The sequence below is a fragment of the Canis aureus genome, chromosome 29, assembly GCF_053574225.1.
Source record: "Canis aureus isolate CA01 chromosome 29, VMU_Caureus_v.1.0, whole genome shotgun sequence".
Lineage (NCBI taxonomy): Eukaryota > Metazoa > Chordata > Mammalia > Carnivora > Canidae > Canis > Canis aureus.
The window spans coordinates 30746161-30758513 of record NC_135639.1 but is presented as its reverse complement, the minus strand read 5'-3'; the positions used below and the strand labels follow the sequence as shown (position 1 = coordinate 30758513).

At 37.5% G+C, this 12353-nt stretch overlaps 1 protein-coding gene across 3 annotated transcripts in view; it reads right to left on the bottom strand.

The window, feature by feature from the left end:
* Positions 1-12353, bottom strand: part of ARHGAP19 (Rho GTPase activating protein 19) — a 63916-nt gene that overhangs the window by 24464 nt on the left and 27099 nt on the right. For 2 of the 3 annotated variants that reach the window (XM_077878139.1, XM_077878138.1), the window contains exons 3-6: positions 11516-11596; positions 9256-9465; positions 6851-7077; positions 4484-4570 (exon numbers count right to left, since the gene is read on the bottom strand). In XM_077878139.1, the coding sequence (XP_077734265.1) occupies positions 4484-4570; positions 6851-7077; positions 9256-9465; positions 11516-11596 (605 nt within the window). The remainder of the gene's footprint in view (positions 1-4483; positions 4571-6850; positions 7078-9255; positions 9466-11515; positions 11597-12353) is intronic. The other variant, XM_077878140.1, reaches the window with a different exon arrangement.

Below are 12353 nucleotides of genomic sequence, written 5' to 3'. Positions count from 1 at the left end.
ATGGTTATAAGTCCCTAAGAAAAGATACTGTGACTTGGGTTGGGGAGACAAAACCAGACTGGGTCGGGGGCATCTGGGTGGTTCAATCAGTTGGGCCTCCAACTCTTGGTTTCAGCTCAAGTCATGATCTCATGGGTTGTGGGATCAAGCATCAAGCCCCAAGTCCGGCACTGTGTCCAGTTCTGCACTCAGTAGGGAATCGGCTTGAGAATCTCCTTCCTGCCCCCCCTTGAAAGCATGGGATGGGGGAAGGGGACTTTTTATCAAATAAATAAATAAATCTTAAAAAAAAAAAAACTAAACTTCAAACTGCTGGTCACAAGGACTGATAATAGCAGAGGCTAGAACTATAAATAGGAAGAATTTTAAGGGAAAAAAATACAAAGAACACAGAATGAGGCAACACAGAATCTGAGGATTAGGAGGTAAAAAGTCCATCCAAAGAAGCCTGAGAACAAGAAGACACAACAAAGCACAAGAACAACAAACCTGGGATAAAACAGGACCTCAGAAAAAAGTGATAGAGCATAGAGAACAATCAACCATTTTTTCATCCAAAGGAAAAGCTCAGGGAAGAACCTAATCAGACAAAGTAGTGAGGCAGGGGCCCATAAGGACAACAGGTCTGATGGGAATATCAAAGAGGAGAGACCTAAGACCAAAATAAACCTCAAAAGAAATGTTCTTTCTCTCCTTCAGAGATCAACAGAGGCTCATAGAGTCCTCATGCTAGTCTGGAAACAAAGATAAAATAGCAAACAAGAACCAAAGCCCAAAAGATGAGGGGCTGAAACAGGGATCTTAGAAAAGGAAAAAAAAAAAAAGAGTTAAAAACAGAATGCTTGAAAGGGTCTAATAATTAGAACTATACCAAGCTGAATTACATCTAGAAGACCATATTCTTGTTTTACTTCTAAGATTTGTATGATTTCTATTCTAAAAAACCTTCACAGTGATATACTATATGGGAAAAGGGATTTTGTTGGTGTGGTTAAGAACCTTGTGGGATACCTGGGTAGCTCAGTAGTTGAGCGTCTGCCTTCGGCTTAGGGCATGATCCCAAGGTCTGGGGATCAAGTCCTGCATCGTGCTCCCTGCAAGGAGTCTGCTTCTCCTTCTGCCTATGTCTCTGCCTCTCTGTGGCTCTCATGGATAAATAAATAAAATATTTTTTAAAAAAATTTTTTAAGATAAGAACTGTGCAATGGGGAGATTACCTAGATTATCCACATGGGTCCTTAAAAGCCGAGAAACATTCCCAGCTGTAGTTAGAAATAACAGATAGACACAATATTGCTAGCCTTGAAGACAAAGGAAGGGAAACATTCCCAGCTGTAGTTAGAAATAACAGATAGACACAATATTGCTAGCCTTGAAGACAAAGGAAGGGAACCATGAGCCAAGGAATGTAGGTAACCTCTAGAAGTTGGGAGAAGGCAAGTAAACAACATCCTAGAAAATCCAGAAATGAATGCAGCCCTGCCAACCCTGATTTTAGCCCAGTGAGACTCCTATAGACTTATGACCTACAGAACTGTTAGGATAACAAATTTGTGTTAAGTCACTTAAAATCCTTCATAGTTAAGTACAACTCCATTGTGTACTTGAATTATGTACAGTAGACAATGGACAAGGGAGAAAGGACTCCACAGGTAGAGAGATCCAAAGGTGGAAGGCTAGAAACCCTGGGGTACAGTGAGATCTCAGAGATCCCACCTCTCTTTTAACTTATGAGTGGTAGACTATGAAAAGTTAACCTATAGCAATAGTAAGAAGAGAATTTGATGAAGGAGAGTTCTATTAGGTACTAGAAATTCCCCATTTTGATTCACAACTACTGTCAGGTAACTGCCTTCCTCTCCATAATCACATGCTTTAGAACTAGTTGTTCCCCTCAACAGGAAGTATATAAAGAACAGGTTTGAAAGATCTTTGTTCATCATTAAAAATCATTCATTCAGGGCACATGGGTGGCTCATCAGCTGAACGTCCAACTCTTGATTTTGGTCATGAGATCATGTCCCATATCAGGCTCCATGCCCAACACAGAATGTGTTTGGGATTCTTTCTCTCCCTCTCCCCTTGCCTCTGCCCACCCCCACTGCGTGCTCATGCTCTCTCTCTCTCTCTCAAAAAAACAAAAACAAATAAACAAACAAAAAAATCTCTGTCCTGTTGTCCTTTGTCTACTATTCTAATTTACTTATCTAGATCTTGACCTCTAACTGATGATAATCTTTGACCTCAGCACTCAAGCCCCTGATGTGGCCCTGACCCTTTATTTTCCAGCCTACTAAGATTCTGATCTTTCATTTCTAAACTCTGGACCCTGGATCACTCCCCATTCTATAGTTGATAAATCCTAGGGTGGCCTCCATGTTCATACCCTACATTACTATAAAGCTACAGTCATCAAAATACTGTGGTACTGGTATAAAGACAAATACACAGACTAACTGATTAAACTAGGTCCAGAAATAAACCTTCACATATACAGTCAAATGATTTTCAATAAGTGTGCCATGACTATTCAATGGACAAAGGACAGGTTTTCAACAAATGGTGCTAGAAAAACTAGATACTCACAGCATTAGAATAAGGTTGGACACTTACCTAACACCATAAAGAAAAACTAACTTAAAATAGATTCATAACCTAAATATAAGACCTAAAACTATAACATTCTTTTTAAAAAGCATAGGACAAAAGCTTCTGGATTTGGCAATGATTTCTTGCATATGACACCAACGGCACAGGCAACAAAAGGAAAAAAATAAACAAATGGGGAATTCACAAAGTTTTTCAATTGTGTATAGCAAGACTCTATCAACTGAGTAAAAAGGCAACCCACAGAATGGGAGGAAATATTTGCACATCATATATCTATCCAGATATATAAAGAATTCCTACAACTCAACAATAAAAGAACCCAATTCAAAAATGGGGAAAGGCCATGAACAGACATTTCTCCAAAGAAGACATATAGATAGGCAATAAGCATGTGAAAAGATGTTTAAAACCTCTCTAATCATTAAGGAAATGCAAACCAAAACTATAATATACCCACCTCATAGCTATTATCAAAAAAAAAAAAAAAACAAAATAACAGAATAAGTATTGGTGAGGATGTGAAGAAATGGGAAACCTTGTACATCACTGGCAGGAATGTAAAATGATACAGCTGCTATATTAAACATTATGGCAGTTCCAATAGAATTACCATATGACCCAGTAATTCTACTTCTGGGTATATACCCCAAAGAATTAAAAGCAGTGTCTCAGGATCCCTGGGTGGCGCAGCGGTTTGGTGCCTGCCTTTGGCCCAGGGCGCGATCCGGGAGACCCTGGATCGAATCCCATGTCGGGCTCCCGGTACATGGAGCCTGCTTCTCCCTCTGCCTGTGTCTCTGCCTCTCTCTCTCTCTCTCTCTCTCTGTGACTATCATAAATAAAAAAATAAAAAATAAAAAAAAAGAAAAGCAGTGTCTCGAAAAAGATATCTGTACACCCATGTTCATAGCAGCATTATCCACAAGAGTTAAAACATGGGAGCAATCCAAGTGTCCTTAACAAATGATAAATGTGGTGCATAGATGAAAGGAATATTACTCATCCTTAAAAAAAAAAAAAGAGGAAATTCTGACAAATGTTACAACATGGATGAACTGTGCTAAATGATGAAAGCATGCTAAATGAAATAAGCCAGTCACAAAAAATTGATTCTACTTATTGAAGTATTTAGTGAAATGCTCTCTTAATTCTCAACCTTTCCAGATGGCAAGATGTTAAAATTAAGAAATTCATTATAAGAAAGTGTGCTATAAAGAAAAGGCCAAGGATATGACTCTACAACTTTTTGTTTGAATCTTATAAACATCAAAAGGTCACAACTTTCAGTCATACAAAGGATCTTTTCAAGAGAATAAAGATCCTCTCAATCAAACCAGAGGACTTCTAAGAAGGTGAAAGGTATTGTCCCTAAACTTCAGCCTGTCTCTCTGCAAGAGGCCATGGTGGAAAAGGGTTTGTCTTCAAAAGATCTGTATATGTAGCTTTTGTCTAATGGAGTGAATCCCTCTGAAATCGACAGAACCACACAATTGAGAAAACTATGTGGGCAGAAACACTGATAAGTTTGGACTAAAAGGGACAAAGGGTACAAAATGAAAGGAGACCGTCAGACCCTCAAAATTCTACTGGTAGCAAGTAGCCAGGATAAACTCACTCAACTGCCAATACACACCCACTTTCATAAAAAAGAAGGATGACTCAGGGTAGAACCAATTATCCTACTCAGCCTCCAGGTACCTTCCTATTCCTCCCCACCTTGGTTATTTTCTCTGGGTTTTGCCACTGTCCAATCTGGTTTCAAGTCCCAGTCAGGACCTTTCTTATTAGTCATCCTTCTAGCGCTGCTGAGGATCCCACCATGCTTCAACCTCCTTATCTTATTACCAACAAAATCCCATCACACTTAACCTACCTTAAAAAGTTTCTGTGAGTGTTTAATCATAAAAGCCATCCCATTGTTCAACTTTGTGATATTCTCTTGGAGGTCATTTGCTGTGACCTATTCAGAGGAAAAGAAACCAAAAGAGGGTGATTAAGAGCTGGGAGGTAGAAGAGATACTCCATTTACTTACCAATAAGTCTTTCAAAGGTATAGTGGTTTCCTTCTCTAACAAAGGTGCCTCTAAAATAATAATTCTGGAAAGGCTTTTTGGTTCAGCAGGTTTCTACTGAATATGACATAAACTAGGAGAAACCACATATCCCTGAAATCACCAAGAAATCTCAAGAAATCCTTAAGAACCAATCTTTGTTTCCTAATTCTGCTTGAGAATTATACATGCAAGCAGAGTTGGTAAAGAAAATCTAGTCTGGGATTCAAAATGGGCAGGAAGTTGGGACGCCTGGGTGGCTCAGTGGTTAAGTGTCTGCCTTTGGCTCAGGGTGTGGTCCTGGAGTCCCAGGATCTAGTCCCACATTGGGCTCCCCTCGAGGAGCCTGCTTCTCCCTCTGCCTGCATCTCTGCCTTTTGCTGTCTCTCACAAATAAATAAATTTTAATTTTTTTTAATGTTTATTTATTTATTTTTTAAGATTTTATTTATTTATTCATGATAGACACAGAGAGAGAGACAGGCAGAGACATAGGCAGAGGGAGAAGCAGGCTCCATGCAGGAGCCTGAAGTGGGACTTGATCCCGGGACTCCAGCATCATGCCCTGGGCCAAAGGCCGGCACTAAATCGCTGAGCCACCCAGGGATCCCCCCCAAATATTTTTTTTAATGGGCAGGGAGAACAGAATCTATACCAACCACCAAGGACACTGCATCTTTGGAGAAACTGGAATTTCTCCAAGGGTTTTAGAGAATTGTCACTACTAATTGATACCAAATGTGACATCTGTTTCTTAAAAACACAAATGGTCAATCATTTTCTTTTTGTTTCTCCTGCCTCTTTTTTAAAAGTATTTGAGCATCTCTATTGTCCCAAAGCCCTCACTCTCAATATCCATCTTTATTACTTAATCTGTTTGCTTTTACCAAGATCTCTTAATATTTCTTTGTATAGGCACAGATTACTCACTCTTTTTTCAAAATTTCAGTTGGCTGGCTCAAAAATTCTTTCATTAGGAGGTTTGATCTCCTTAACATGAATAAATGTTGGTGTGTCCTTTTCTTCTTACCCCACCCCACCTTTGTCTGGGAAGAGGTTCTTCCCGCCTGGAACATTACATTTTTTCACATTACATTTTTTCACTAGTTAATTGTTAGGTAAAGTGTTCCACACAACTGTCCTCCTTTTTTTTTTTTTTTTTTTTTTTTTTTTTAAATAAAGTAAATTCTCGAAACTCAGTGTGAGGCTAGAACTCACGACCCCCAAGATCAAGAGCCACATGTTCTACCAACTGAGCCACTCAGGCACCCCACAACTAGTCTCCTTAATCTTCTTTTTTCTCATCTCTTATAATCCCAAAAATCTTTTATAAATTACTATATCCTATCTATTTCTATTATATTCTAACAACTTTATAAGTGATAAAGTGCTAATTTATGTCCAGATTACAGAGGAAGAGCCTAAGCATAAAAAGGGTAAAGGATACAAATAATATATAGCTGGTTTGCAACTTCCAACGCAAATATTCTGGCTCCCGATTCCATTACACAGTAAAGCCTATATTATGAATGGGCAGGAACATAAAGCTATGTCCCTCCAGGTTAAAAATTAGTTTAAAAGACTTCTAATTTAAAAATTAAGTGAATGAATGAATGAATGAATGAATGAATAAATAAATAAATAAAAGACTTCTAATCATTTATTTCTCACATAAGTCATTGAGAAAGCCATGTTCTCAGATATTAAAAAAAAAATTTCAGCTTTATCCAAGGAGAGCATACCTACAGGAAATAGAAAAGTTAGGATAAGGCAGGATTGCTCTATATCACCTTACCTAAAAGCTTAGCAACATTAACCTGTAAAACTGTATGGCTCTAGTCTAAATTTATACCATGCAATCTTCAGAAATCAATTTGTTCCTATCAAGAAGGAATATATAGTGACCAGCCAAAATGAGTCTTCTAGTTTAGTTAGTAGCTATAATTTTCCACTAAGAGCTTCCACTAATAAACTGTCTTTCAGGTTTATGAGATTGATTTATACATGAGGTTACAAGAACTGGCCTCTTCCAGTTGATGACTCCTAAATGAGCCAATAAAGTATGTTTCTAACCTTGTAAAGCTGAAGAGTAGACCTTGGACCCTTGATAACCTCACCAAGGTATAGCCAGAGGATGAGGCCCAGCCCAAGAAAAGCAAGCAGTATTTGCTCTTCCCCTCAACACTCACATTTTTTGGCCACAGGACATGGGGTGCAAACATAAGGGCAAGGTTATAGGCAGACATCTTATTCTTGTCTTGTTTCTTTGCTGTCTGGTACAGGAGATCAAGCAATAACTTCAGCAAGTTACGATTGGGTGGAGGAAGAATGAGGAAGAGCAACTGGAGAGCCTCAATTTGCCTCTCCTTATCCGGTACATTGGTCTTGTTTCCTTTATCATCAAACTGCATCAAATCTTGAGAACAAAAGAAATTATTGCAAAGGAGGATAAAAATACAAGTAAGAAAAATCAACATACCCACTATTATCCTCCCCTCAACTCCAATCAAAAAAAAAGAAGAAAAAAGAATCAGGCATAAACAGAGATTACTGCAAAATATAATAACAAAGTATAATGTCAATGCAATCCAATAATAAAAAGACCAAAAAAATTTTTAAATAGGCAAAAGACCTGAATAGACATTCCTATAAATAAGATATACAAATGGCCAATAAGCATTTGTTTACTCTGTATCATTACCTATCAGGGAAAAGTAAATTAAAACCATAATGAGCTACTATTTCATATCCACTAGTATGGCTATTACCAAAAAAAAAAAAAACTGAAAATAAAAAGTGTTGTCAAGAATGTTGAGAAAATTAAGTCCTCCTACATTACTGGTGAGAATGTAAAATGGTGCACTTTGGAAAACAGTTTGGCAGTTCCTCAGAAAGCTAAAAGTAGTGTTACCATATGACGCTGCAATTCCATTCTTAGGTGGATATATTCTTAGGTATATAGAGAAATGAAAACATGTCCACACAGATCTTTGATTATGCCACCCCCTTCACTTTTCCTCACCCAGATATTTTACAGCTAAAAGAAGTATGACAGTGAATAATGTACTGATAATGGGGATGATCCACACAGCTCCTCAAGGAATCAGAATCACTGTTTCTCCCCTAAGAGGCTATACAGGTTATCAATAAAAAACAGTCCCCGGAATAATCGGAACTTCAAAGGACATAAATAATAACAATTTGGATATAATTCATGTAGACCTGAAAATGATTATAGTGTGTTGTTTAAACTATTTAAATTCAATAATAATTCCAATGTTAGGAAAGGTAGGTAATATTTCTAGAAACTATTCCCTGTTGACATGAAATTGAATACAAAATTCCCTCCCAGTTATCACCAAGGCATAGCAAATGTTACAACTATGCCACACCTCAATATGATTACAAAGAACACTGAGTCATGGGGTGGTGGAGCAGAGGATTTCAAATATTGTACTAAGGTAATCAGAATAAACATTCTTCATGTTAACACTTATAAAAAACATATCAATATTTTCCATATCTTTCTCAAGATCCAACTTTTTTCTCTCCAAAATAATTATGAAGTTATATAACATTCTAATAACATGTATTCATTTGTATAATCCAGATTGTCACTGAGAGTGCTAAAAAAAAATCAAATCTCATTAGATTTTAGAAATTAAAGCTAGTTAAGTAATAAAAATTACTCAACATAAAAAAAAAACCTTATATTTTCCTTAAAATTAGAAGAGGAAAATGCCCATGGGCACAAAACCAAGTAAATGCAGTATAGATTTTGATGCTGTGTGCACTTAGAGCCTATAGCAGCCTAAGAGCTAGGCAATTTAAGAATGAATTCCCTACCACACAGACATAAAAGAGAATGAGGAAAATATGAGCTGAAAATGGAACATCCTCCAAGACATAAGTGAACAAAGCAAACCACAGAACCATGTATCTAATACCCTCTTATCGCATAAAAAGAGAGAAAAAGAATATATGTAAGTACTTGTTTGTAAATGTATAAAATACCTGTGGCAGGATACATTAGAAATCAATAGTATTGGTTGCCTCTGGGAAGAAAAACTGGGTAATTGGGGAACAGAGGTGGGAGACAGGCTTTTCATTGTATACTCTTGAATCTTTTGAATTTTGAACCATGTGAGTGTATTGCCTATTTAGAAAACAAAGTTATTTTCAAAAAACGAGTTTCCAAGATTAGAAATGATCTCAATTAAGGCATAGTAATACTTAGCAAAAGCCCCAAACTAAGGCAAATATAGCAAATCTGTAACCATCTCGGGTATGTGAATCAATCCAATGAAAAGTACTTATTTATTGAGCAACTAAAATGTTCAAAGCACAACGCTAAGATCCATCAGGGATACAAGAATAAATAAAACCCAGAATTTATCATCAAAGAAATTGATTTAGCAAGAAAAACACTTGATTAAATCAAACTTCATTGGCCAGTACTATCCAGAGAGCCCAAAATATCATGAAGTCTTAACCAATTTTAGAAGTACTGCTGTACAAACAACAGAAAATTCCAAACAACTTTACTCAGTCAAAAGATACTTATTTACATCTTCTTCTCATCTCCCATACTCACCAGCAATTTTGAGGTGCGCATGGAAATGTTTATGAGTCAGCAGGGGCTCAGGTAACTCTCCCAGAAACATCTTCAGCAAGGTAGCAACATCATTTGAATGAAACTCCCCTGATTCCAAGTCAATATCAGTTCCATTATTGAGAGCATCTCTTAAAATCTGCTGTCGGACACTATTCCCTGGTACTCTAAACAAACCCTCTACTCTCAAGTCTGTTTAGCATGGAAAAAACAGAGGACATGCAAAAAGGAAGCAAAAAGAAATTAAAATTAAGTCATCTAAGAGACTACTTTATATTTGAAAGACCCTTTATAAAGATCTTGAAGGAGGCTTTTTTCCCCTTTTCCCAGAAAAATTTTGAACCTACTAGCCCCCAAGACTTATCTGAACATCCCTGAGTACCTGAAAATGGTCTGCCCAGGACCAGGCACATCTGGAGACTGAATGACTGGATGAGCTTGAAAAGTAAGTTGGAAGAAAGCCAAATCTCCTAGAAGGCCCTTTCCCCTCTGATCATCTCAGACTTTGTCTGCAGGGGCTGAATTCATCTGTGGAAGTTTGTTCCTCCTCTAAATGGTTTCCCAGTCCAAAATGAATTGAGAGCCTCTGCACTGCCCCAGAAATTAGAACTCTAACCTACCAGATCTCCTTTTGGTCTGAGATTTCCAGAAGCTTAGGATCATTCCAACCAAACTGTTCTTCCCTTCCAACTAGGTTCTAAGCTAATATAAGAGGATAAAAAAAGATGGGAATGATAGTTTTGGTTCAATCTGTGAAAACCATGAGAGTTCATGTTTTCAGCTTAGGCATGTATTTATTTTTACATAGCCCCCTAATTCAGGAGTTCAAGTTCAAATGCCCAGAGGGCCAGACAGGTAATAGTAAATGAATGAAAGGGAATCAAAACAAACTAGAGAGCACATACTTGTGCTCTAGCTGACTGTGTCCAAGTGGGGGCCCCCAGGTACTAGATCTTCCTATCATCCAAAGAATTCAAAAACCTGGACTTTCTTATTCCTCACTGATAACTGATTTTTCTTTAATTTAATCCTTTGCCAACCTAACAAAACATGAACACAGAGGACTCAAGTCCTTACACTATCAGTTTACAACTTCTGCTCTAGCTCCAACCACAGTGCCCCACATAAAATGTCATAAATAAACATTTGTATTGAATTTATCAAAGCATCACATATACTACACATTTCACATACACTCAACTGTACCAAGCACCTAGAGCAATGGCATAACCAGCAGGACTACCACAAAATGAATAGGAATTAAGCAAAGAGTGTATTTTAATTATAGAATTACAGAAATGAAAAGTATCTTTGGTGATAAATCACGTTCCCTTGAGTAAAGAATTGATTCTTAGGAACAATGTATTTTTCCAGGAAAAAAAAAAAACCTGAGTCAAGGGGAAAATATGATTTCATAGATACTATCAAAAAAATTTTTTTAAGATTTTATTTATTTATTTGAGAGAGTGACAGAGCAAGCATGAAGAAGGTGGTGGGGGGATGGGCAGAGGGAGAGGGAGAAGCAGACTCCCCTCTGAGCAGGGAGCTGATGCGGGGCTTGATCCCAGGATCCTGGGATCATGACCTGAGCCAAAGGCAGATGCTTAACCACCTGAGCCACCCAGGCGCCCCGATACTATCAAATTTATCTACATCTTTGAGAGTATAAAACAAATCAATATATGAGATGAAAAAAATTTTTAAGGATTTTATTTATTTATTCATAAGAAACACAGAGAGAGAGAGAGAGAGAGAGAGGCAGAGACACAGGCAGAGGGAGAAGCAAGCTCCATGCAGGGAGCCTGACGTGGGACTTGATCCCAGGTCTCCAGGATCAGGCCCTGGACTGAAGGCAGCGCTAAACTGCTGAGCCACCTGGGCTGCCCATGAGATTAAATTTAAAAGGAAATATATTGGGGGTCCCTGGGTGGCTCAGCAGTTTGGCACCTGCCTTCGGCCCGGGGTGTGATCTTGGGAGTCCCAGGATCGAGTCCCACATCAGGCTCCCTAGGTGGAGCCTGCTTTTCTCTCTGCCTGTGTCTGTCTCTCATGAATAAATAAATAAAATCTTTTAAAAATTAATTAATTAAATAAAAGGAAATATATTTAGAAACATGCCACTTAAAAATTATCATTGGTTAGTGTCTTTTGTTCATTGCCACCTACTAACTCAAGGAAGTTAGCTTTCAACAAAACTAGCAACTCTTCATTAACAAAGAACAAAAATCTTGAGTAGTCTTACTTTTGTGTAGATACTCAATCAGTTGGTATATCTGGGCAATGCCTTCCTCTGTCAATGGGGATCCAAATACCACTCCTTTTTCTAAAAAAAAATCATATGACAGAACAGGGCTATATTTTCCACAAAGAGCACAAAAATCATCATTCTTAAAGCCACTCAAGCATCCTATGTTATAGTTCAGCAAATACTTTCACAAGTTTAGTAAACAAAAACCTTAAAGCTGGAAGTACATCCAAAAATTTAACAACTTTCAATCAATTCTCTGTAAGTTTAATATTAGACTATAGGTTCCTTAAAGGCAAAGACCATCTTCTTATTTAAGTAGCAATACCTAGCATGTTGATGTTTAACTTTAAAGTAAAAACCAGGGAGGTGCCTGGGTGGCTCAGGAAGTTGAGCAACTGACTCTTGATTTCAGCTCAGGTCATAATCTCAGAGGCCTGAGATCAAATCCTGCATTAAGCTCTGCACTCGTGCAGAGTCCACATGAGATTCTCTTTTTTCCTCTCCCTCTGCCCCTCCCCCAGCTCATAGCCATACTCTTTAAGAATCATAAATATAAAAAAAAAAAAAAAAGAATCATAAATAAAACCGTTAAAATAGATAAATAAATAAACAAACAAAGAAACAAATAGAATTTAGAGCCACAATTGTCAAAGTATTACAAATTATCCACTAGCATTGGTATAGGGCCTGATGTATTGCTAATGTTTTTTTTCTACTTTAAAAATTTTTCTTATGCTTAATAAGAAAAATATCTTTAATATCTTATCAAAAGCAGTGCTATAATTTATTCTCTAGGAATGCATATATTTTGGGTGACTCATAGGTATTTGCC